At 35.3% G+C, this 25,898-nt stretch overlaps 4 protein-coding genes across 10 annotated transcripts; 2 read left to right on the top strand and 2 right to left on the bottom strand.

Moving 5' to 3' along the window:
• Positions 1-2,154: 2,154 nt before the first annotated feature.
• LOC114726347 (transmembrane 9 superfamily member 4-like) lies at positions 2,155-6,024 on the top strand. The gene is made up of 7 exons (XM_028912931.1): positions 2,155-2,499; positions 3,361-3,401; positions 3,476-4,067; positions 4,166-4,303; positions 4,398-4,554; positions 4,943-5,427; positions 5,511-6,024. Exons 1-7 carry the CDS (start codon positions 2,348-2,350, stop codon positions 5,728-5,730), a joined length of 1,785 nt encoding a protein of 594 aa, XP_028768764.1. The 5' UTR covers positions 2,155-2,347; the 3' UTR covers positions 5,731-6,024.
• A 1,116-nt stretch (positions 6,025-7,140) lies between these two features.
• LOC114726346 (pre-mRNA splicing factor SR-like 1) lies at positions 7,141-12,444 on the bottom strand. 6 transcript variants are annotated; one of them, XM_028912929.1, is made up of 6 exons: positions 12,310-12,444; positions 11,349-11,730; positions 10,892-10,972; positions 10,175-10,246; positions 9,864-9,938; positions 8,165-8,242 (listed from the first exon to the last, which is right to left on the bottom strand). In XM_028912929.1, the coding sequence occupies exons 2-5, from the start codon at positions 11,634-11,636 to the stop codon at positions 9,870-9,872; spliced, it is 510 nt and encodes a 169-aa protein (XP_028768762.1). In that variant the 5' UTR covers positions 11,637-11,730; positions 12,310-12,444; the 3' UTR covers positions 8,165-8,242; positions 9,864-9,869. The 6 variants fall into 6 exon arrangements, with proteins under 6 accessions (XP_028768760.1, XP_028768758.1, XP_028768759.1 ...); XM_028912925.1 differs by lacking the exon at positions 9,864-9,938 and having other exon boundaries at positions 7,316-8,242; positions 12,310-12,443; XM_028912926.1 differs by lacking the exon at positions 9,864-9,938 and having other exon boundaries at positions 7,316-8,242; positions 12,392-12,429.
• Positions 12,445-15,108: 2,664 nt separating this feature from the next.
• On the bottom strand, positions 15,109-18,092 carry LOC114726344 (uncharacterized). Of its 2 annotated transcripts, none has more exons than XM_028912921.1 (8): positions 18,083-18,092; positions 17,308-17,347; positions 17,117-17,176; positions 16,200-16,259; positions 15,988-16,086; positions 15,841-15,900; positions 15,654-15,748; positions 15,109-15,407 (listed from the first exon to the last, which is right to left on the bottom strand). In XM_028912921.1, the coding sequence occupies exons 2-8, from the start codon at positions 17,338-17,340 to the stop codon at positions 15,281-15,283; spliced, it is 534 nt and encodes a 177-aa protein (XP_028768754.1). In that variant the 5' UTR covers positions 17,341-17,347; positions 18,083-18,092; the 3' UTR covers positions 15,109-15,280. The 2 variants fall into 2 exon arrangements, with proteins under 2 accessions (XP_028768754.1, XP_028768755.1); XM_028912922.1 differs by having other exon boundaries at positions 16,200-16,241.
• Positions 18,093-22,223: 4,131 nt separating this feature from the next.
• Positions 22,224-23,280, top strand: LOC114726343 (protein OPI10 homolog). Its single transcript, XM_028912920.1, has 2 exons — positions 22,224-22,426; positions 22,551-23,280. The coding sequence occupies exons 1-2, from the start codon at positions 22,324-22,326 to the stop codon at positions 23,015-23,017; spliced, it is 570 nt and encodes a 189-aa protein (XP_028768753.1). The 5' UTR covers positions 22,224-22,323; the 3' UTR covers positions 23,018-23,280.
• Positions 23,281-25,898: the final 2,618 nt, after the last annotated feature.

Genomic DNA, 25,898 nt, shown 5'->3' with positions numbered 1-25,898 from the left:
CCATTAAGAAACAAGATTACTTTTTAATGGGGATGGTTAACTAGGAGCAAGAGGGTGGAAAAATCATTATAAAAACACAAGGATATTTTTAAGGATAAGTTATAAATATTTATTTATTAAAGTTTTTTGAAAATTTAATATTAAAAAACAATGAGTATGGTATTTAGTCAGAGCATTGTAGAACCGTAACATTAAGCATTTTTTTCAAAAACTTCTTCTTTAAATATGATATTACAAGTTTAAACTTTCTCAAGAAAATAAAAATAAATGTGAGTTATTATAGGATTAATATACGAATTTATTTATTATGAATTCGCCCGATCCAAGAATCCATTACCTCGTAACCGACCTTAGCATGTGTAGTGTCTTGATGACGAAAACTGATCCTTGGACACATTATTGGACATGTTTGGAATGATTTATAAGTATTTTTTTAATCATGATTTATGAAATATGATATAAATATGTGAGAAAAATTTTGTCTGAACTATAAGTGATTTCAATCGTAATCTCAAACAGGACCATTATCTTCTACCGTCAATCTATTAGTTTGATTTTAAATAGAAAGTCCCAATTCACTTTATCTCTAATACTTATTCATTTTTCTAAAATAGTCCTTACACATGTTAAGTTTTCTTTTAAATAGTAACTTTAACTAACATATATAATTAATAAGGGAATTTAAAAATATAATACTTATTTATTATAAATAATTAACTCAACAGACTTTTTAATTTATTTAATTAGTCAATTAGTTCTTATTTAAAAACTAGAGGTAATATTTCCAAACGTACTTCGTTGTTCATTGGAATTACATATCAACTAAATACTTCTTCTTCAGTCTTTATGAAGTTTTGTTTGATACTTAACATTAATAATCCATTCGATGTTCGATTTTGAAGGTTCAAAGAGTACAATTAGATTAATTAAGGTCAATTTAAAAAATATTATCATAATTTTTGAACCAATAAAAAAATTTAAATATATTTTCAATTAAAATTGTCTGGTAAAATATTACTGCCAATTCAACTTTGCAAAAAATAAATTAAATTCTCGTTTGGTTGATTTGCACTTCTTTTGGAAGATTAATTTTTCAGAAAATATAACTTCCCATGAATTATACTTCTTAGTGCATACGATTTTTTTGGAATTTATAATCATTTATTTTACGAAAAATATAATTTTTTGATATGATGAGAAACAAAATACTAGGAAACCTATTTATGCATTATTCAGTAAGTTAAAACAGCAACTAAGCAAGACAAATGTTATTTGTCAAGAATTCAGACATCCCCCCTCCCTACTTACCTAACCAAGTGACCTCAAAACAATTTTTAAACATTATAAAATATTAATATGAATTTTATATTAATGAATTAATTTAATACAGCTACTGGTATTTTGGACATGAGTGGAAAGAAAAAGCCAGGTGAGAAACAAACTGTATCATTAATTAATACTTTTGGCACCTTACTACTTTTTCGAAGTAGAGTTATAATTATGTTGATGAGGAGTGAAATTAAAGTATTTAAGATATAAGATCGAGATCTATCAAAATTTCCATTTAATTATAGAATCCACATGAGATGAAACACGTCTGAAGGAGTAAAACTAAGTAGCCGATTCAAGTAAGTTAAGATGCTTAAGTGTATTATATCACTTAAGTATACGTAAAAGAACAATATTTAAAGTAAGTTTAAATTAATTTATATTTAAATTAAGGGAGAATGACAGAAAAAGAAGCTGAAAATTACAAATCCCAAATCAAATTTGGTAACACAACTTTATTTAGTATTAACAAGTCTGAATTTGCAAATAACAACAAATTTTTGTTGATGTTCCTTGTTTGGCATTTACAAAATTCCAGCTTCTTTTTTTGTGATTATCCCAAATTATGATCTTAATATATATGTATAAAATAATAATAAATTGAAAAGTTGATTTTAAAATAGTAAAAAAAGAAGAAGAAGAAGTTTTTCTTAATTTTTACAAAATATGTTGAAAATTTCTTATAAACAACTAAAAGAGTTCAGGTCGATCTATCCATTATGAATCAAAGGTAGACTGGCATTGTCTTCACGCCATGTGCGTTAGGCACGTCCTTGCCATTGCTCATTAATTTCTTCGCAATTCACGAAGAGGATTTCCCACACCCTCTGAACCCACACTAAGTCAAATGTATATATAGGCACTGTGAAACGAAATCATCCTACTTGATTATGGTGAAGGCGTGGAGATTCCATTCTCTGTGAATTGTGTTGTTTTCCCCCACCACTCTCGCATGCATCTATTTGGCTAACCGCTCGCTACTGGCAGAAGCCATTGCAGAGCCTCCCTCGCTTCACTGATGGGAATGTCAGTGCCGTGTTTGGCTGACGCCATTTTCATTCTCTGCTGCTGCGTATCTCATGTCACATCTGATGAATCGGATCATCGTTACAAAGCGGGTGATTACGTTCCCTTTTACGCCAACAAGGTGGGACCCTTCCACAATCCCAGGTATTTCTTCATTTCAACCCCAATTCTCCTCGGACAAATACTGAGAATTTAACTTCGCACAGAATGATTTCCCCCGGAGTCTCTAAAATTTGAATTTTCAGTTTCTCGCCGGTAAATATATAAAGACGATAGATGCAATATCAGCCTGATCTCATGGTATGGATTTGGTCATGATCGTTCTAATTTTATTACTCTGAATGAATGGTGGCAACCATCAAATTAATGCGTGAATTCTGGTTCTCTTATGACCGCCAAATGCTTGTTATTTTGTGTATGAACGGATCAAATTCCAGTAAGTAGGAAATAAGTGCTGCGTGAGCAGCTCGATTTTAATTCTGACTACATCCATGATAGCTGTAAGATCTCAAACCTTGTAAGTTGACCTCTTAACACCAGATGGATAAAGGTTTGGTTTGTTTCTATTGCTAATTGCTATTGGAGAAAATTCAGGGAGTGTTTACTTTAAAGAATTACATTGACAATTAAAGGTATAGACCTTTTGTTCCCTGTTGAACTTTCATCTAGATTCATAATTGAATTTATATTAAGTCTTTTAATGCATTGATTTTCATTAAATAAAAGACTCCTAAATTCATTTTTGTTTGCATTAACTAATTCTCTAAATGAGAACATAAAAGAGATTGAAAATCTATCATCAGTGGGTAGCAGGGTAACAAACTTGCTGAAAAACTGGACCTCCAAGACATCTGAAATGCTTGATGGTTATATGACATATAGGGGCGCGTGTTTTCGTTGTATGACTGATTAAATTTTGTTCAAAAGAAGTGTTATATGTATTTCTCCATCACAGCGGACGACTTTCCTAATTTTTTTGTACTTCTCTTCTTTTTATGCCAACAGCGAAACATACCGATATTTTGACCTTCCCTTCTGCTTACCAGGTTGGTTTCCTGACAGAATTCATATTTGCTATGGTGGTCCTCCCCTATTTGTAATTGACAGTTGTTTAATGCAGCTCATGTTGAAGAAAAGAAAGAAGCTCTTGGAGAAGTTCTGAATGGGGATCGATTAGTTGTTGCTCCTTATACCCTGCCCTTCCTAGTTGATAAAGAACCCGAAAGTATTTGCAGAAAGACGCTGACAAAGAAAGAAGTTGCTAGATTCCGAGCTGCTGTCTTGAAGGATTACTTTTTCCAAATGTACTATGATGACTTGCCCATCTGGGGCTTCCTAGGAAAATTTGACACTGAAGAAGGCAAAGATGATGACCCCAAAGAGTCCAAAGTTTATCTTTTTAAGCATCTCCATTTTGAAATCCTTTACAATAAGGATCGCATCATTGACGTTATAGTTCGTAGTGACCAAAATGCCCTAGTGGACCTGACAGAGGACAGAGAGCTCGATGTGGACTTCACATACTCTGTCAAATGGATTCAAACAGATATTCCATTCGAGAAGAGAATGGAGAAATACTCGCAGGCTTCTACATTGCCACATCACTTGGAAATTCATTGGTTTTCAATCATCAATTCCTGCGTGACAGTTCTCCTCTTGACCGGATTCCTAGCCACGATTCTCATGCGTATACTAAAAAATGACTTTATTAAGTAAGAATAAATCCCACCAATTAATCTGTGCTTGCCTGCTCTCATGAATTGAATTCTAATTTATGACTCTGATGTAACCACAATTCTAAACATGATAGGTTTACACATGATGAGGAGGAGGCTGATGACCAAGACGAGGGAGGATGGAAATACATTCATGGTGACGTATTCAGGTACCCAAGATACAAGTCTTTGTTTGCAGCAGCCATTGGATCTGGCACCCAGCTATTTTCACTGTGAGTGCTTATCTTGGCACGATCTGGTTTTTTAACCTTCGAGTCGTTTTTTTTCATGTTTTTCTTTAACATGTATCTTCGCTCCCGTTCTCAGCACAATCTTCATCTTTATGCTGGCTCTGGTTGGTGTTTTCTATCCATACAACAGAGGAGCTCTGTTTACCGCACTGGTTATTATATATGCTTTAACCTCTGGGATTGCGGGCTACGCTGCAGCGTCCTTCTATTGCATGATCGAAGGGAAAAACTGGGTAAATTCTCGCTTTTTATATGACGTGTCATTTGTGCTTCCAACACTTCCTTTTGCAGCTTATTTCAGTGCCGTACTCATGTCTGTGCAAGAATGTCACTGTCAGTTTTGCTCGAACATAATGTTGTTATTGACTCTTTCTGCTCCATGTCCAAAATGAAGATTCCAGCAAATGATTCTGAATTTATTCTAGTTTGCTGACTTGACACTTGATTCAACATGAGTCTCTCCATGGCTCACATTAATTACTTAATAAGACAATTTATTATGATGCTGTAGTTTTCCTCCCGGGGTTTGCATCTTCATAGCATTTGAAAATTCCTCTGCAGAAATTACAAATCCAAATGCAGCGTATTAACAGATAAAATTTTGGTTCTATGGCTTGCTAGGTGAGGAATTTGGTGTTGACTGGAAGCCTGTTCACTGGACCTTTGTTTTTGACATTCTGTTTTCTTAATACTGTTGCTCTGGCCTATAACTCCACTGCAGCACTCCCATTTGGAACGATTGTTGTTATTTTTCTCATATGGACTCTTGTAACTTCACCATTACTAGTACTGGGGGGAATTGCGGGTAAGAACAGCAGACCAGAGTTTCAAGCTCCTTGTCGCACCACAAAGTATCCCAGAGAGATCCCCTGTCTACCATGGTACCGGAGGACTCTTCCTCAGATGGCTATGGCAGGGTTTTTGCCTTTCAGTGCCATTTACATTGAACTCTACTACATATTTGCAAGTGTTTGGGGCCACAGGATTTACACCATATACAGCATTCTGTTCATTGTATTCATCATTCTCTTTGTTGTCACTGCTTTCATCACTGTGGCATTGGCATACTTTCAGCTTGCTGCTGAGGACCACGAATGGTGGTGGAGGTATGATTACTGTTTTGTCTTTTCCTCGCTCCTTTCTTCAAATTCTTTTGTATACTAACTTTGCATATCTGGGATGAAACTAGGTCCTTCCTTTGCGGTGGATCAACAGGCTTGTTCATATATGGCTACTGCTTGTACTACTACCATGCGAGGTCAGATATGTATGGTTTCATGCAAACCTCATTCTTCTTCGGATACATGGCCTGCGTTTGCTATGGTTTCTTTCTCATGCTCGGAACCACCGGATTTCGTGCTTCTTTAATCTTTGTCCGTCACATTTATCGCTCTATCAAGTGTGAGTAGCAAGAGATTCACTGGCTCCCACCACACAAGTTCTCTTTTCACTATTGTGAAGCTTAAATGTAGAAATTTCTCTTACATCTTATTGTTGCTAGAGATTAACTAAAGAAAATCAGGAATAGATTTACAAGGTCTCCATTGCTCAAAGTCTTTCTTCTTGTTTTTTTTTCCCTACATTATTTAATCAATACTTCTATCCATACTTTCAAAGTTGATATTAGAAACTAGATTATTGATCAATATAGTTGTATTAGTCAAAAGAATTGTTGGCAACACAAAAAATATGATTACTTCTCATTCTTTGTGCATTACCTTGTTTTTTTTTATATAAAAAAATTTAGATGAATTGAGTCCTGAAAGCTTATTAAAATTAGGATAGGCCTCTAGGCTCAAAGAACACTCACAGAGATACTCACATATTACCTACCAACAAAATCCTTCTATCGGTAGTGAAATTAAACTCACATCATTGTAAATTACAAACCGATTCTTTACTAATTTGACCAATTCTTGTTAGCCACATTATGTTACTTTCATCCTACCTATTTTTTCCTCTCAAGTTCAAATGATAGGTCCTTCATTTTTTACTAATTGCACAGTAGAGAATGGATAAACAGTGACATACTCCTTTTGCCATTTTTTATAAGTAACTTTACACTCCATCACATAAATCAGAAAATAGATAGAAATTGAAAGTTCTTTATAAAAAGTAACCTTATTTATGAAAGAGAGAGAAGGTAAATGAAATAAAAATAATAGTTTGAAAAATGAGATAATAAATATATTGAATATTAAAATAAGTGATTTATTAGGGGCAAAATAGAAAATTTGCTTAAAATTTTTTAAGATAACATGAAAATGTTTATATTTAGAAACAAAAAATAATAATAATTATTGCTCATTAAAAAAGACTGCTGAAAGAGTATACCGAAGACGAGGCACATTCCGACGGACCTTTCCCGTTTAAACTTGGGGACGTTGCACGCGCCCATTTTTGCCGTCCTCTTTTGAGTCAACATAGATAGAGATGACTTGTTAAGGCTTCATTGAGTTGCTTGGTTTCATGACCCTATCATGCGCCTCATTAATAATTTCCAACGTGGAAATTAGAAAAAAGCGGTAAAGTCCACTAAACGTTTTCTATGACAATGTCAAGGGCAACACAAAGAAGTATTTTCCGCAGCATCTAGGAATTAATCCTTCAAAACTTAAACAGCACCAACTTATGCATCAATCTTGATCCTCCCAAGGCCATTGCCAAAACACACGTTATGTTTTCCGATGGTGCAAAGAGACCCGGCAAAAATCACTTCCAACAAATAAATGAAGGCATGCTTTTTGCTTTCCAGACACCAAAAATAGCCTTCCACCTACAATTTAAAACATGCAAAACATACCAGAAAGAAAATTATGATTAAATTTAGTATTACATTCTCCCCTCATCATGCTAAATATAATGACATAGATAGCGTTAGTCAGACTAAATCTCTAGTCAACAAATAGAGGCAGCTACAAAGGGAAAGGTCCAATATACTTTCTCGTAAAAAGTAATCCAACATTTAACGCACTTGGCGTTCCAAGAAATGTTTCAGTACTTCCAGGTGGAACCGCCAAGTCTAATTACCTCTTCACCACCATTATCCCTTCCAGGAATTCTGTCGTTGTTGACATCACGTTTATTATCACTTAAATCACCATAGATATCCTTTAGTTTAGCTAGATTACTGGAAGCAGATGTCTTGTCCTTACTCCCGTCCCTCTGTGGACTAGAATGTGACTCCAACCGAGCAGAACCAGCTTGCAAACTCCGACTCCTGCTCCTGCTCCTGCTCCGGCTCCTGCTCCGGCTTCGATAGTGCCTGCTACCATCATGCCTTCTATAGTCATAATCCCGGCTACTTTCTCTCTCTGCATACTTAGACCTCCTATCATAATCATAACTTATCTCCCTATCCCTTTCTCTACCCCTATCCTTCCTGTCTCTGTCCCTCTCACGATCTCTATCCCTATCCCAGTCTCGATACCTTTCTCTGTCTCGGTCCCGGTCCCTGTCACGATCATAATCCCTGTTCCTGTCCTTAGATCTAGAGCGATGACGGTCCCTTTCCCTATCCCGATCCCTTTCATAATCCCTGTTTCTGTCCCTAGATCGAGAGCGGTCACGCTCCCTTTCCCTATCACGATCCCTTTCATAATATTCATGGCTTCCACTTTGTCGAGTGCTTGGAGATCTTTGTTCTTCACTGCCATTTCTCTCATGAGGTGGACCAGGTAAAGTGCGGCGAATGGGGGATGAATCCCTTGTTGAAGCACGATGTGGAGCCCGCTGACCAAAAGAGACTGAGAGGGCAGCCTTCACAGAAGGAGGTCTGCGGGCAGTCTCATCAGAACCATGGCGGGTGCATTCCCCAGTTGAGCCAGAATGTGTAGTAGGGAGCTTCAATTTCTCAAGATTAGACACAATCTGCCGCATTACAGGAACAGGGATGCGGGGAAAGAGTGTGTCAAAGTAGTACTGCAAAAGTAGAAACACTCATGAAATGGGGCTCAAGGTCAAAGTAAAATAAAAAATTACAAGCAAATCCCAAGGTTAAACAAAATTTAATAATTGTATTTGTAACATTCTAGAGAGTCAATGATGCTCGCATATAATGGCACCATGCTCGAATTGCTAAAGTTCACGATACCTGACAAATTAGATACCAGACAAAAACTACCACAAAGGAGATAGGAGTCATTCATCCACAACAAATGATAACCTCATGGACATGTATATCCAAGCATACAAGACAAACGGCTATTAGGTACAATGACAACAAATTCTTGAGCATGGGACGAGGGCAGTATATCGGAATTACAGGTTTTTTAATCTCTCTCCAGAATCCCTTCCATGAGTATGGTAATTAGACAATGCAGTTACTGTACAAGTTCCTTTATTTAAACAAAATGAATCCACAAGTTTGAACCATTCAATTTCCAATCTTCATGAGACTTCTATGGAAGAAAATGAAAGGGCTTCTCCTTTTTGGGATTTCGGCAATGCACTCTCCTAAAATAAAATTAAAAAGAAAAACTAGGATCGCATTCCCCTTGCTAAAAGGCATCTTGTTGGATGTCTAAATAGCCATGTGGTAATGGTAGCATCTTGTAACTAAAAAGGTGGCTCACATTTTCTAAGCAAAGCAGTCATATTGAGGGCAAGAAATTCAACCAATTCATTTCCTATTACTTGTCTTTTTCTGTATAATAAGTAATCCTAAGAAGATGAACCTTAAAGAGAATTTTAGAAAGAGATGGACCTTCACCGGACCAAAAAGCCACAACTAACCAGACGCAAGATCAGACTACACAGCTATTGTGAGGCTAGAGCAGTTTGGACTGAATACGACAAGGCTTGCTTAATATAACTTGAAAAAAAAAAAAAAAAACAGACAAACAAAAAGCCGAGCTGACACCAAAATTCAACCTCAAGCTTAAGAATATAAAAAATATGCCATTAACAAAATACAAAATATAAATAATTTAATATTTTTCATTCAAATATTTAAAAAATAATGAAAGTAAAATACAGAATAAATATTTACATATTTTATTCTATTTGTGGTAATTAAAAATTATTTTTATAATTATAAGAATATGTATTATTGAGAACTAAAAACGATTTAGTAATATGGAAATTTTTTTTTTTCAAATGAGAGAACAGAATATTGGGCGGGTTGGGCCGGATTTGACATTGCAAGGAATGTATTGCCAACGGTTTCCAAGTTAAACAAAAATGCAGAGTGTATGATATGCAGGACATGTAAAATAGCCCCACTCCAAACAAGAGAAAACAAAAAATGAGGAAACCGCGTACAGGGAGAATGAAACAAATAAAAAACAAGCGACTACAAAATATTACTCAACTTCTTGACCATATTCAAATTTTCACATGACTGTAATGGAAGACCTCAGACATGTGTTTCTAAAAAACATATGGACGACCCTGCATATTAAGTCAGAAGAGCATTTAATAAACAGAGTTATGATGTACATGAAAAAACGACAATATCTTAGCTAATTCTAATAAAAAATTACTTGTAGGTATGTGAGTCTTATGTCCAAAAGATACTGAAAGCACCTCATAGGACCGTTACTCCAAATTATGAGATGATGAGAAACATAGCTTCTTTTGCAATCTTGGGATGCAGCTGGATTCTGGAAGGAGAGCTCTGAAGACAGAAATCTCAGTTTAACTAGTCAAAAGTAAGTCAAATGATTTTTCTTTTCCTTGTCATCGTATGGCATTACTTTTAAAAATCTCAATATCAAGAGATCAGGGAACACTTTGCTGACTATCATGCAAAGATATTTGATTCTACAAGCAAAAGGAAAGCATGAGACCGAAGAAATTAAAACAGGAAGCAACCTCATAAAATATAGTTTGATTTAGTTAATAGTAACTAACCTGTCCAAGGAGCAAGTCACGGATATATACACCCATTGTCGTCATGCGTCCACTAGATCCAGGAGAAAATTCCTGACACACAGAATCATAATTGAATATGATATTAGATACTAATTCTAACAGTGATTTTGCAAAAGGGGATACTTCGAGATAACAGAAATTCAAATGTAGAAAACTAGTAATTAGAGTCCATAACGTTCTGTCAAGAAATGCGATTAGCACAAAATATTCACGACAAGACAAATTGTGTAAAGTAAATTAACAGTATGCAATGCATAACTGAATCACAATCAGAGCAAAGGCCCAATCAAATATAACTTGGTGGGAAAAGCAGACATCAAAAAGTACTATGGGCACAACCTATACAATGAATGTAAGTACTGAAGTCTTGACAAGTTTGTTCCAACCGTATAAGCAAATTTATCTTTGTTCCACAGCTACAGATCGGCTTAGCAGAATCAATAACTAGATAGTAAAACAAAACAAAAAATATCATACAAAATGTATGACGTCCTGCACACTGACAGGAACCTCTTCTACTTACAACACTCCAATGCAAGGCGAAGTCATACTTCAATTTGAAAAAAGACCACGGTTTGACAACTTTAATATTGTAAGCATAAAATCACAAGTATGAGGAAAAATTCACCCTTCGGAACAATCTGAAAGTAACAAAATATTCCAAGAGTTCCAAAGATCATATACAAGTCTTCATACCTCGTCATCTTTGATATATGGCTCAAACCAGTTCCACAGACTTTTTGGATCAGCAACATATCTCAAATAGAGAAATCCGATCTGCAAATAATATGAGGAAGAATATAGAACATACAATACACAATCAGGTCTCAAGGTAAAATTGCAAAAAATCTGACAATATGCCTACATCTAGCCTTAACACAAAATCAGGGTACAAGCCATGCTTAGCACAAAAATAAACCCACATCTAGTGTTAATGTGATTATAGGGTAAAAAATAGCAAGGATGCAATTTTTCGTGTCCCTAAACTAAGTACTAAACGGCATATATGGGGTAGTAAACTATTGATTCATGCTCAAAACAGGAAGAAAAACACACGCACACGCCCCTCATGATATTAATGCACGAAGTTTTCAGTAATTACAATAAAACAAAACAGAAAAGGCCAGCATAAATTGCCGGGCACTATACTCACAGCTCTTATATAAGGAGAATCCGGGTGTTTCAACAGTCCATGCATTTGTTTGACGGTAAGCTTCATAGTAAAGAACTTGTAGAGAAGACAAAATGCAGTTGAGGGACCACGGCAGTTTCCCGTCATCCAAGGCTCCACGTGATCAACTTGATTGTAAATCTCATCAATAACTTCATGGTATGTCTTCAATCGATAGAGCTCCTTGAAGTAATCAGACGACAAAATATTCATGCAAAGGACTTTCTCAAGCAGAGAATCTATTGGCTTGCCACAACTTTGTATCTCCATGATGGATGGCAAAATGAAATTAGCCCCCAGAATAAAGCTTAAACAACGTCAACTCTCACGAAGGATATGCAATGAAAGTGTCACGAACTCATTCCTGCAGCAAACCAGAAAACAAAACAACCATCCTCGTTCATTATAACACGAATTAGCAGAACTCATAAAGTGATTACAATTACAACATGGATTTCCTTTAGCTTAAATTCCATGGCACAACAACTTACAAAACACATTCACACAGAGACCAAAGTTCACAACGTTTAGCGCCTATGAAGCAAATAACTAACTATTAATTAATTTAGAGTGAAAAAGAAAGAACTACAATAAGATGGTTCATCGAAACCATTACCATGACAAGAAAAAAGCGGGGAGAGGCAACAATCTCAAACAAAACCACTTTTAAAACTCAAATTGTTAGAGAAGAGCAACTCCTACACCCCGAAAAATGAAAAGAAGAAGATGGCGAACGAGTTGCAAGGGAAAAGGTCCAGGAAGAACCCTAGAACGAAGAATTAAAAAAAAATGAAAAGGTCTTCACCAAAATTCACAATCGGGTACAAAATTGAACTTCGGATTTTTTTAATACAGCTACTGGAATGTGCAAAATAACACAAAATGCACATCAAAGCAAGTTCAAAAGCCAAAAGAAATTTGGACCAAAAAAATGGGAACGCACCAAAAAGCATCTGCGGAAAAGATTTATTTCGACGACAGAAAGTAGAAGGACGGAGCTGGAGAAATGAGGTGAGACAATTGACTTCAATAGCGGCGTCGCGTGGATCTGCTGTTCGATTTGGTAATCAATCGTGGAACGCGACGGAGAGAATGCAGAAGGGGGGCTTCCGGTGTTATATGATATGACATGGTGATGTCGAACCGGTCGAGCCAACTCGAACCGTCCTGAACCGAAACTCAGCCAACTCCAAAGACCGAAAGTCTACAACATAATTAATAAAAGGGTTAAGGTGCACCCAGCACTCCCAAGTATTTTGCCAGGTGCACCCAGTGGCCTAAAGTAATTTATGGTGCAATTTTGCCCTCAAAGTAATTAAAATGGTGCACCGGTATCCCATGCTAACAGATCTGTTAGTTTGATCGTTAAATTGATGAGTCAGCATAAGTTTGACCAGAAAATCTGACGTGGCATGTCTAATAAACAGGTGATGTGAAAATTTTTTCGGGGTTAAGGTGCATCCAGCACCCCCAAGTATTTTTCCAGGTGCACCCAGTGGCCTAAAGTAATTTATGGTGCAATTTTGCCCTCAAAGTAATTAAAATGGTGCACCGATATCCCATGCTAATAGATCTGTTACTTTGACTGTGAAATTGATGAGTCAGCACAAGTTTGACTAAAATAATCTGACCTAGCATGTCTAATAAGCAGGTGACATGGCTTTTCTTGTTAATTCCATTGTTTTGTCTGAATATTACTCCTCTGGTCTTATTTATAAGGCACTTCCAGCATGTTTCACACAGACCAAGGAAAACCCTAAATTTCATTAACTCTCATTTAAATTTTAATAACTTTCCAACTTTATCCCTATTTAATATACATTATACATCATATAAACAAAATCAATACAATAATAAATGAGGGGTAAATTTGTACATCCATACAAAAAATTTCTCTCGGTGCCTTATAAATAGGACCAAAAAATATCTTTTCTCTCTACCCTATAAATAGGACTAGAGGAGTATCTCTGAAAAAATTTCTTACTCTGAAAAAAATTCCAAGAGCCGAAGAGAACATTTACTGAACAGAGAAAACAAAGCAGTGGCAAACGAAAAAAATTCCATATCACCTGCTTATTAGACATGCCAGGTCAGATTATTTTGATCAAACTTGTGCTGACTCATCAATTTCACAGTCAAAGTAAGAGATCTATTAGCATAGGATACCGGTGCACCATTTTAATTACTCTGAGGGCAAAATTGCACCATAAATTACTTTAGGCCACTAGGTGCACCTGGAAAAATACTTGGGGGTGCTAGATGCACCTTAACCCCAAAAAATTCCACATCACCTGCTTATTAGACATGCCACGTCAGATTTTCTGGTCAAACTTGTGCTGACTCATCAATTTAACGGTCAAACTAACAGATCTGTTAGTATGGGATACCGGTGCACCATTTTAATTACTTTGAGGGAAAAATTGCACCATAAATTACTTTAGGCCACTGGGTGCACCTGACAAAATACTTGGGGGTGCTGAGTGCACCTTAACCCTTAATAAAATATTAAAAAAATTAGTTAAATTAATTATTTGTAATAAATAGGTGTTGTCTTTCATATTTATTAATTAGAAGTATTATTTAATGAAACATTTAACATGTACAATTACTACAAAGATTACTTTAAAAAAATAGATAAATATAAGAGACAAAATAACTTAGAATCTTATATTTAGAAACAAATTAAGTATCAAACTAACTCTTATATTAAGGACTGAAAGCAATATTTATTTCATAAATTTTTCATCTCTAATTTTTTAACTTTAATCTTCTGTAAATTTGTTTTTAATGAGATATATTATTTATTACAATAATTTTAAATACATAAATTCCCCATAATATTTTTTAAATTGTTTGAATTTTGAAAGAGCAATATTAATTAGTCAAACTAAAAAAATACGTTAATAATCACATTAATATTTAGTATAGTATATAACTCTAACTATAAGTACCATATTATTAATTTTATTTTTATATAATAGATTGATTTAATGAATTATTGATCTCAATATATAATCTGGATAGGCAAAGGTAATAGGTAATGTTATTAATTATTAATTAATTAATCTAAATGTAATGTTACTCTAATTTGTAATTATAGGCTTGTTTTGAGTTTTTGTGGTTCAAGAATAGGTATCCACACTTTATTCTAATAGACTCCACACACCAGTTCTCATTCTTTGGAATCAGTTTTATTACTCATTACAATGATGAGTACCATAATACTCATCGTTATGATAAAATATACACAATTTAAATATGATTTTAATGGTATAAATTTAAAATTTTAAGTAAAAAATTTTCAATAAAAAATTATTTTTTGAAAAACTTACTGTCAAGAGATTATATTTATTTTAGATTATATATCTATTAAAGGAAAACATTTTTCAAAAATAAAAAATTTAAAAATTTAAATTTTGACTGTCCATATTAAATTTGAACGGGTGATATTTGATGAGTATTATGGTGACCTTTGTGACCTTCTAATTTTAAGAAAGAATCATTAAATCAAATGTTAAGAAATTTGTAGTGGTTAATACTGATGATTATATACAATTTTTATATCTGAGCTAATATAGTTCTTTCATCTATCCCTGGTTCAGCCATGCTGGTTCAAACTCATCAAGTAGATCAGAGAGAAGATCATCAGAGGAAGTCATCAAAAGCACAAAGCAATCTTTTATTGGATTGATACAATGAAACCATGAAAGCGTCTTCACTTCACCTAAAACAAAGTTCAGGAGTAGTGGACCTAGTTGGTGATGATGGCATGGTATGGTACAAAATTCTGTCTACGTGGGACTAGTAGTGTACAACATGATGCGATTGAATACAACAAGCAAGGAACACAAAAGTACATTTTACATGGTCGCTTTCAATTCACACCCACCCACAATGTCTCAAAAAGTTCGTTTCTACTTCACGGGCTTCATCATCAGAGCCGGATGATGAAACAAGTTGTAGAACTCATATCCTGGCTCGCAGCTCCACCTCTTGCTCAGGAAGCTTGGCTCTCTTGGAATTGTCAATGGCCTGCTTGATCTGCGTTATTCCAAATTATTATTACATACATGGGTAAATCTAGAACATCTATATAATATGCTTGAGGAAGCTGGTCAAAAAAAAAAAAAAAGCTTGAGGAAAAGCAGCATTATTCATAAACCATAAAACATTACCTTACGGTTTCATTATCTGAGACAGCTAACATGTCAGAAAGTGTTTGTCGTCTGTTTTATTACCTTTTTTGGAATGAAAATGTCACTCTTTGTTACTATGATAATAGTTTACCTTTGAGGCAAGAATGGCCTATCAAAATATGGCATCAATTGAGCTCTTGGGACCATCTCCTTCCTCATCAAACGAACCTCTTCCTCTTCAATCATCTGCTCCCACATTTTATTCGTTCATTCAATAGGGAATTCTGTTAAATAATACTACAAATTTGTTAATCTAACTACGCTTTCCAGTTGTCTACCTTCAGCAACTTCTCCTCTCGTTTCCTTTGGATCTCCATGAGATAGAACTTTGTGGTGACCTGCGCTAATTATCTCAAGCATTAATTATTGATCTGGAATCTATCTGGAGCTTTTTAACTTTCACGGATAGAGTTCAGTGATCTTACTGCATAGTTAAACATGGCACGTTTAACAGCTCTTTCTTGGGTATGGAGTTTGAACTCTTGTGGTTTTGTATTTTCTCTGGGAGGAGATTTCCTTGAAGCCTTGAGATTAAAGGGAAGAGATTATATAAATATATATATGTATATATAAAGTGAATAACTTGACTTGATGAAGTTGTTACTGGTTAATTTCCATCTTGCAGCTATATCCTTACCTGCTTGTTCCTCTCATGGAGCTTCTCTTTGAGTTCTTTTGTCTGTGGAACACCCATTGTCTGTTTATTTTATTAGGTTATGTGAGACAAATGATTGAAGGACAAAAAAAGCAGAACATGAAAGGGTTTGATAACAAATCGAATCATGTCTAGATAAGAGAGAGAGGAAAGAAAGCATGTTAAAGCTAATCAATAATGAATAATAATGCTGTAATAGGCAAATGCACTTGTCTTTTCATAATGGGGTCCATCCAGTGGAGATATACTTGATTAAGCCTGGAAAGTAATTGCATGGTTCAACGGACTAAAATTAAGTGGAAAAGTTTCTTGGTGAGAAGTTTTAAAAGAATGTTACTTTCTCTGCTTAAGAGAGAAGGAAACATGCTATATCTAATTCAAAACCCAAAAGTTTTCGGCCAAAAAATAATAATAATAAAATGAAAGTTAACTTGTTATTTAAAAAAAGAAAAGGATAAAAGATACGCATTTAACTGTTACATTCCATTTGTGTCAGACTTCAATGTTTCTGGCCTTCTCAATTATGGCCCTTTTAGAAAGCTCTTATTGCTTGCGGTACTGATACTTTTCAAATAATTCAATTCACGAAATGAGAAGGACATTGAATAAGAAACTCCATGGTTAACATGGATATTTAGCTAGCATGCAAGAGACTATGCTCAGATATAGCACAACCTAATGGTTTCTTTCTCTTTCACGTGCATCATTAAAAAATGAAGGTGTTGACAGTTTCACAACTTGGGGACTGTAGGATAATAAGAAATGTTTCAAACCCTCTTTGCATGAAAGTTCAGCTTTCACGGAAGAATATCGACTAAAGGTCAGAACAAGAAAATGAGTGGTTTGTAAGAGATTATTGGGAAAGGTAGAACGAGCCAGCTGTGGCATTGGCTTCTCACCATTCCCCTAGAGTTTGTATTGCTCCATTCAGCAGCAGACCGTGAGGTATTCTTCACAAACTTCAACAACAGAAACAATAAGAAAAAATGCAGAAAGGCGCGAAGAAATCAGTACATGATATTCCATTTGTAATTAAAACAGAAGAGAAGAACAACATATAAGAAGAAGAAGAAGAGGCATAATCCTAAACCTTCAAAGCAGACTTAGTGTTTGCTTTCTCCATTTCAAGTGGATTTTATTTGATGAGGGTGTAGCAAGTACTGGGATGGGGGCTATATATAATGGAGACTAAGTTTGGAGGTTAGTGAATGTCTGAAATTCTTTCATTTCTGTTGCTACATCGCCAGCATGCTTTTGGATTTGCATGCTATCTCCTACCAAACTTTCTGATTAAACCTCCCTCTCACACATATATTTGTCAAAGCCCTTCTGTGTTCCTTCAAAATTCCTCTTGGCTTAAGTAAGACATATTCACTTGTTCCCACGAGTAATTAATATAATCTAAGTACGCTGGCATGACAAGATGAAGAACACTAAATTATCAGTTGGTTAAGTGGAGGCCTACCAACTTACTAAAGTAGCCACTTTAATTAATTAGTAAAACTAATGATTGTTCCTGCATATAATTACAAGGCACACAGAAGTTATTAAGAATTACTTAATAGCCAAATTTAGTATTAACTTCTAATTCTAATTCTAATGCTTGAGGATTCAATATGGCATTAAATATGTAAGATTTACATATATTGAGAACTCTTGTGATGCCATCTAACCTGACAATAGTGTTTCCTTGCTTAGGTTCATAGTCATCAAGACCTAAGGAGTAGGAAGAAGAGTGGAAGCAGGTATCAAATTTTTGACATCAAACAAACGTCAATCTTTTAAGTTAAAGACGATGCCATTTAAGTCATCAATACAGTGGTGTATTGTATTTTTCTTCACCCATTGTGATCATTATCTTGCTGTAAATCCTCTCTGGCTGAGTCGAATGAGCAATATTATTGTTTTTTCATCCAATATAAGTATGTATACACCGATCAAGTTATACTGGGGTATAAACACATATATTATCAGACTTTTTAATGTTCTTCGTATCTCTGTCAGATTTCAACCCAAAATATTCAATATGCCAGATGTTGTTTGGTTTAAATAAAGAAGTAAACTTGAATTTGGAGAGGCTGATTTTTATGGAAAGCTGACATACACAGGGATGACCCATTAGTTATTACAGTATCTTGCGTATTAAATACTGAAGTGCACATAGTGAGCCTGCCAGTCCCTTTCATTTTCGGAGCAAAAGACTAGTAAGCAGTATTGAAAGTGCAGAAAGAGATGACCAAAAGGTTGTTAATAGCAAGCTTTCAAATGTTTCTTGTTGAAGCCGTCAACCCAACACGACACTGTGTCATCCATTTAACATTTTGTGTTGGCGTAAGCAAGACATAAATCCAGGTTCATGCTAAGTAATCAAAGCACACGAGCTGATCTCTCTCTCGCTCTCTCTCTCTCTCTATAATAATAAAATCCACGAAATTACATCACCGTTTGTTGGTTGATTTGAAACTGATCTAGTACATTTCATTACAGTCACCCCTTTTATGAATTGTAATCAATGATGGCTTGTGCCACAGGCAATTCCAAAATAACATTATGTTTGAATTTGAATTAAATGCTTCAAAAGTGACAGCTCAACAACAACTATATCAACCAAGAGTAGTAGTATACTTATTTCTGCATAAGACAGAAACTCTTAAATTGGTCCTCTGCACATGAAGAAAAATATTCCTTACATGAATCAAATCCAAGTTTGCAGATCAGGATTCCGTATTGGACATGAATGGATTGGTGTTTCCGCTCAAATAAACAGTCTGAAAGTAAATAAATGTATAAGGGATTAGTGAATAGTTCGTAAAGTGGTATTTGTGGAATGAAGTGGGAAGTGTGAAAGAGGGAGGATTGAGATTGGGGTCGGTGTCAATTCCACCAGGGGAAAGGGAAAGAAATGACAAGGGAAAAGGTGGGTGATGGCTAGCTTTCCAATGTTTCTTATTGAAGCCGTTAACTAAATGAAATGAAATGAAATGGGAGTGCAAAAATAAGAACTGTTATTGGGGTAAGCGAGATGTCGTCCAAGTCGTTAGGTTGTGATTCGAAAATCAACCTACTCTTCCTCCATTCATGCTTCCGCTTCAAGGTTTTATAAAAAGCTACTCCTCCGGTCCTAATTATAAGACCCAATTGACTTATTTGAGGAGATTAAGGAAGTAAGTTAAGTTGGTTATTTATAATAAATAAGTGTTGTCATTCTTAAAATATCCTTGCTAATTAAGTATATTGGCTAAAACTATCATTATTAGAAGGATTATCTTGAAAAAAATGCATAAATATAAGAGACAAAATGGATTGGGTCTTATAATTAGGACCAAATAAAAAGTCAAATTGGGTCTTATAATAAGGACCGGAGGAGTACTATCTTTTATCCTCAGTGTAAAACCTAGTTGATAAATTTGAAAAGATTAATAAATTTACTAAATTACTCTAAAATATTAATATTTATTGTTTTCCTCTAAATTAATTTATCTCACTTATAAATTAATGTAGTATAATAATACACATAATATCTTAAAGAGATTATATAACATGTATTATAATTGAGTAATTTAATAACTTTCTTGATTTTTCTAAATTAATCGATTGAGTCTTATATTAAAGGTTGAAGATAGTATTAGAAGAATAATCATGGTAAAATCCTCCCATGACGCTGACTTTAACTGTTTAATTAACAAATTACTATGTCTTTTTTTCCTCTCTTCTCATTCTTGACTACTGAAATGACCTTGTCTTAACTTAACTGAATGAACCTGTCTACTCCCAAATTCCCTTCCACTCAAACAACTCATAATATCTCCTCAACATGCAAGGAATCTGCAACTTGCAACCCAAGGCCCCATTATTGATGATGATTATTGACCCCAAAAGCATAGCATTATATAAAAGCTATAATTAATAACTTGATCTGTGTTTCTAATCACACAATCTTATCTACTCATTTGATCTTTTATGCGGGTTACCTTTTTTAATAGATTTATTATAATCTAAAATGAAAGTTGTGGTAAAGTTTGCGAAATATTTTTTCTGGTTGCAAAAGAGGGACCAAGCCCAAAAAAAAAAGAAAACAAAGCCACCTGGGTCATCCAAGCCCAAGACACGTGTAGCCTCACTCAAATCCTCACACTCAACTCTTTCACTTGCAGAGATTAGAGAAGTAATGCAACAGCTCATCTCAATTCTCCCGGCTATTCCCGAAGCTGGACATGACTGGTGTGCTCATTCTCATGGTTATTTTACTACTAAAAGCACTTATTATATGATTGAAAAACCACCTCCTAATCTTTACAGTTGAAACTACAAGACTATTTGAAAATGGAGAGGAGCAGAGAGAACTAGAGTTTTCCTTTTGATTGCTTTTAATAATAAATTACCCACTAATGATTGGAGAAGTAAGTGGTCCCAAACTTCATCTACCTGCCCTTATTGTGATGATGGTGTTGAAACTACTGTGCATATTTTTAGAGATTGCTTTTGTGCTAAAAAATTATGGATGTGTATTTTACGTCTCATTCACTATTCTTAATTTTATGCTGCCTCCCAACGAGACTGGTTTACATTGAACTTCAAAAGGATCTAGGCAATTATAAGTGTCCTAGCTGAAATCTTATATGGCGTGTGTCTGTTTGGTATCTATGAAAATGGAGAAATTGTTTTTTACATGATGCTAATTTCCGAAAGCCAGTTGACCCTGCTACTATTATTCTAAGAAATTGGAAGAATTTAGTTCAACATAATAAAACAGAGGATGTTCAGTTTTCTCCTGCGCCATATGCTCCCTTAATATGGAATTTGGTAGAGAATCTGTCTTTCGAAGAGTCTGTGAATTAGTTTTACATATGCCCTTCTTATATGTATTAGATAGAGAATCTGTATTTTAAATTTATGTTATTGATTAAGGAGAAAGATTGATTAGAGCAAATTTTAGACAATTTTATTTGTGTAATTAACTTTTTAACTAAAGCAACATATAACTGGAGTGAGCATAGGAAATCACCCCCCGCCGGGCGGGGGGGGGGAAGCAGGTGCCAGGGGATACAACGGAATAATTGCACACAGGTTCCTCCCTCTCTCTCTCTCTCTTAATGATTTAAAATGGGTTTTCTTATTATTTAGTAGCAGTACTTAGCAATATTATAGTTGTCCTTCACTTACAATTTTTTTCCTTTTTTTTTTCCCTTCTTTATTTTACGCACACCACCTTTTACACATGAAGAAGAGTCCTTCACTTGCTCAATTAACAGGTCTTAACAAGAGGGGGTTCAAGTGTCTGTGATTCTGAGTTTCTGTCAAACTTCCACCGCAACTGATTCATGATTCTTCCCAGGCGCTAGAAAAATAGTTTTGAGGCTTCAATTGCCAGCCTATGAAACATGAATCACCTTAGGATGAAGAAAGCGTCAAAACATAATTAAATATATATTTTAGAGATAAATTCTTATTATTAACGTGGTAAAATTAAATTGTGAACTATAAAGCAAATATTTTTTCCAAAAAAATAAAATAATATATGATACTACCTCCAATACTTAATACTAGCCCCAGTTATTAATATAAGAGTTTGTTGACCAATTTGAATATATTAAAAAATTAATTAAATTAATTATTTATAATAATTAGGTATTGTTTTCTTTAAAATATCATTGGCAATCATATGTTAGTTAGAAGTAGCATTTGATAAAATCTTTAACATATGCGCATTATAGTAGTTGTACATGTTAAAGATTCTATCAAATAGTAGTTCTAACTAATACATATAATTAGTAATAATATTTTAAGAAAGATAACACATATTTATTATAAATAATTAACTTAATAAATTTTTTTAATCTATTAAAATTAGTTTTTATATTAAGAAAGAAAGTAATCTCTTGCTTTAAAAAAGAAAAAAAGGAAAAAAAAAACTCCAGATGAGGGTGGTAAAGGCGCGGCTCTTCCAATCGATCTTCTTCGATATTCTAGACTATGCTGGATACTTCCGTAGTCTCAACTTCGTGGCGGTTCAATTCCGATGCTACATTCTCAGGCTCCTTCGCTCGAGTGTCTTGAGTTCTGAAGCAGCCCCGCCTTTGATCTTCCATTACAGCATTGAACCAAAATGTTCGGAGTTGTATTTCCAAACCGCAGCTTCCCAATCGACATCTCCACTTTCTCTCAAATCGACACCTTTCACTGGCTCCTCGACATGAACACTTTCGTCGGTAAGCTTCACGACTTTCTCCCGCTTACCGCTCACTGCGTACATTAACTTAATCCCATTTCAATCCCATTTCTTCCCCAGTTCCCCCCCCCCTCAATTTTAATGCTTTCTGTTAACTTGCGCAGGAGAGGCGTACGATCAAGTTCGCGAGGTTTGCATTTTCCTTTTGAATAACTTCACACTTCCTCCCGACAAAGCTCTCGCAGTTTACATCCAGTCGCCGGGTTCGCCTTTCCTTTATTGCGGGGCTGTCACGATAGCCCGCCCGTCCGCCGTGCTCTCGCTGCCATGGCCGGAGCCTGGGGGTTCTGGCCAGCTACAGTTGACGGCCGACGCGCAGCCCCTCTCGGCGAAAATTGGAGTCTCTGTTGAGGACCTGGCATCGTTGCCGTCCCTGGACGTCACCGCCGAGAAGCGAATCGAACGTTTAGCATTGAAAGTGGGTGAAAATTTGTTCAATTTTATGCAGTCTTTTTGTGGGGTGGATGGGTCCAAATTGGTCGTTCCCATGGATATTCTGGATAGATGGTTTAAGAAATTCCAGGAGAGGGCCAAGCGTGATCCTGAGTACCTGAAGGGTTTCGCTTTGTGAGCTTTTGCAAAATTGTAGGTCACATTGAATTCATCCCTATGTAAGCTGAATATTTTCTTTTTCGGCCTTTTTTGTGTTATGAAAAGAGAGGAAATCAAAATGCCTCTTGTGGTGTGCTTTTAAATGTATTCTCGCCATTCTGATTGATTGCAGTATAGGGCGTCATACTGTTACTGAAGTGAACGTATGCATGACACAGCCAAAAGGAAAATATTGTTGCAACATAAGAACAATGGAAAGTGATCAATAGTAGCATTTCACGATATTTGAAGTAAATTAGACGAACTCCTGTTAGCCTATATCGATGCAGCGAATTCGTATTCTAGATTTTCTGGAGAATTCGTGGTCCAAGAAAAACTAGTAAACATAATGCAATGCTTTGATAAATAGTGAACAGAAATTTGAACTTATCTCTGAATCCCTATTGGAGACTTATGGTGAGTGAAGCTTGTTCTGTTTCTTGTGCGTTTTTTGGTAGCATGATGTCATTTGCATAAAAGCATCTTGCTTTGGTTGCTTTATTCACTGATGAACAACTTTTGGTATATGTCTAAAATGAAGGATCGTAAAGCCAAAGAAAGTAAAGATGGAAATTAATGGTTTCTGGAATCAGTAGATGCTGTGAGTTGTGATAGGTGAGGAAGAGTTGCAGGATTGCTCAGAAGCCGCAATACACTGTATTCTTAGGTGGCATGAGGCTTGCGTGGATCCTACTATTGGAAAAGTCGGTCCAAAAAATGAGACTAGGATTTGTGGATGATTTGGTGGAAACCATGTCAGAGATCCTAGAAGAACCCAAACACAATAAAATTCACTCAGTTCTATTTTGTTTAATTGGTTTATAGTTTCCTATTTTATGTCATTTTGGTATCAGCATTGGATAGTTGCTAAATTGTAGCTGCCTTGGCTCTATTGAAGGCACGAGGTTGACAAGAGGCCGTACTTGTCTCTTGATGAATATTCCCTTGAAACTTTTGGCGTCTCGCTTAGAAATGGAATCATGCTGCAAATTCGGAAGACGGGCGTTGGCAATTCCTTAATCCTGCAGAAATGGTGTATTAACGGGCAGATGCATCTTTCCTTTATTCTGAGCTGATTTGGGAAGGATCACAATCCTTGGCAGATATAACTTTTTTTTTTTTGGGGTTACGGATAACAAAATATATTTATGACCTGAATGGGCATGTAGTTGTCCTGGCGATTCTATTGACACCATATGATGGGCTAAGCCCAATAAGAAAGTCCAGTAAGCATGGGCCTAAGATACAAAGCAAATGCCCAAGCGCATATTGCAGCTCTTAGGCGGGGATCTTAACACGGCATAAGGAAACATTCGAGCAAACATTTGTATCCAAAAAAAAGAAAAAACATTGGAGTAAACATAGTGGATTCAAATCCTAATTAGTCAAGGCCTTCTCAACCTTCTTCACATATCCCCACCCTCAAATTTTTTTTATCTTCTCGCGTTATTCTCAGAGAAACATGTACGAAAGGAAAAATCAAATTAAAGCGTGTCTTCTTTTTTTCTCCGTTTCTTTGTTCAAATTGAAATCTTTCCGAAGTCCCTTATAAAAGTCTAACGTGTGAAATTATTTGAATGCAATATGTGAGTTATAATTGATATATAATACAAATACAAAACTCTACTTTTATTTTGGAAGCTGCAGTTGGGACCTCACTAGTGGTTGCAGAGTAAGAATGAAAACGGGAAGATCTGACAGCGGCAGAGGCTATGAATGCGGGGAGTTACTCAACCGGCTCAGTCAGTTTTGCTATGGACAATGTCAGAACTCAGAAGCCCCCTTCGCCCCTCTTTCTCATTCTCCGTTTGGAACCCAATTGCACCAAAATTAACATACTAGTAATATTTATTATATTTTCCTAATTAATTATCATCTAATACAAACCCGACGAGGCCTTATTTTCAAGAATTTTAAATCTCTTCCTTTCTTGAAACTCAACTCAACCTATAGGAGTTGGATATAGCGGAAGGAGCTAGTCCCTCACAACGTGACTAATCAATATTTAAATTCCTGTTGGTTAGTACCTGACAGTGCCTCGAATAGGATTGCCTCTAATAAAAAGATACCTATGTTTTAGCCAAAAGAAAAAAGAACTCCATTCATACTATGAACCTAACTAAAGTTTCTTAGATTTGAAAAAAATTCGTCTAAAATCACCATTTCTCAACTAAATATAGCACAAATTTGGTTTATATTTTGTATTAATATTGAAAAATGGTGTATCTCTGTAACCAAGATGTGAGTACTGAAACGTGAGAAAGAGACAAATTCCAAGCCTTACAGTACTAATAATATCAATTTTAGATCATTTATTTGCACTACACACACACACGACAGTGACTAACTAATTGCTAAATAACTGAAGTAACGTTATGACACAGCGAACTTAACCAGTCGCAACAAATCATTGGGTTCTTTTTTTTTTTTTTTGCCAACAAATCATTGGGTTCTTAAGCAATACACAACAAACAGTTAAAAAACTACCATATGACCAACGACTATTATTATTTACAAACCTGGAGTTCTATATTCATCGAAATCACCTCTTACTATTATTAAACTTTTGCTGCTGTTAGTGTTGATTAAGGTCTAGTTGTGATGCAGCATAAGTCTATGTAGGCTATTCACTACATATAAAACCCACTGATGAAGAATGGCTTCAAATCTCGTCCTTTGTTTGTGGGGAGTGTCAGGGTTGAAAAAGTGAAAGTAAAGTTGAAAGATGCTCATTCTCTCTCTTACTTTTTACATATAGAGGTTGAAAATCAATCATAAACCAATTGATTACAAAATCATTTACTTCCATCTCACATCAACGCCTTCTTTTCTTTTATGTTCTTTTCTGCTCACCCAGAACA

Source organism: Neltuma alba, unplaced genomic scaffold (assembly GCF_004799145.2).
Source record: "Neltuma alba isolate B1F8T4 unplaced genomic scaffold, ASM479914v2 tig00012375_pilon, whole genome shotgun sequence".
NCBI classification, from domain to species: domain Eukaryota; kingdom Viridiplantae; phylum Streptophyta; class Magnoliopsida; order Fabales; family Fabaceae; genus Neltuma; species Neltuma alba.
Note: the sequence above shows the minus strand (reverse complement) of the source record. Positions and strands in the feature narration are given on the sequence as shown.

What these genes read in the sequence shown, in the direction of transcription:
- LOC114726347 (XM_028912931.1), top strand. Translation starts at nt 2,348, where the DNA reads ATGGGAATGTCAGTGCCGTGTTTGGCTGACGCCATTTTCATTCTCTGC. An exon ending in TGATCGAAGGGAAAAACTGG is followed by an intron (nt 4,555 to 4,942) that starts GTAAATTCTCGC and finishes ATGGCTTGCTAG; the next exon opens with GTGAGGAATTTGGTGTTGAC. An exon ending in GACCACGAATGGTGGTGGAG is followed by an intron (nt 5,428 to 5,510) that starts GTATGATTACTG and finishes GGATGAAACTAG; the next exon opens with GTCCTTCCTTTGCGGTGGAT.
- LOC114726346 (XM_028912925.1), bottom strand. Translation starts at nt 11,636, where the DNA reads ATGGAGATACAAAGTTGTGGCAAGCCAATAGATTCTCTGCTTGAGAAA. An exon ending in CATATATCAAAGATGACGAG is followed by an intron (nt 10,247 to 10,891) that starts GTATGAAGACTT and finishes TCTGTGTGTCAG; the next exon opens with GAATTTTCTCCTGGATCTAG. An exon ending in GTGACTTGCTCCTTGGACAG is followed by an intron (nt 8,243 to 10,174) that starts GTTAGTTACTAT and finishes CTACTTTTGCAG; the next exon opens with TACTACTTTGACACACTCTT.
- LOC114726344 (XM_028912921.1), bottom strand. Translation starts at nt 17,340, where the DNA reads ATGGAGAAAGCAAACACTAAGTCTGCTTTGAAG. An exon ending in TCCATGAGAGGAACAAGCAG is followed by an intron (nt 16,087 to 16,199) that starts GTAAGGATATAG and finishes TTTAATCTCAAG; the next exon opens with GCTTCAAGGAAATCTCCTCC. An exon ending in AGGCCATTCTTGCCTCAAAG is followed by an intron (nt 15,408 to 15,653) that starts GTAAACTATTAT and finishes GGAATAACGCAG; the next exon opens with ATCAAGCAGGCCATTGACAA.
- LOC114726343 (XM_028912920.1), top strand. Translation starts at nt 22,324, where the DNA reads ATGTTCGGAGTTGTATTTCCAAACCGCAGCTTCCCAATCGACATCTCC. An exon ending in CGACATGAACACTTTCGTCG is followed by an intron (nt 22,427 to 22,550) that starts GTAAGCTTCACG and finishes TAACTTGCGCAG; the next exon opens with GAGAGGCGTACGATCAAGTT.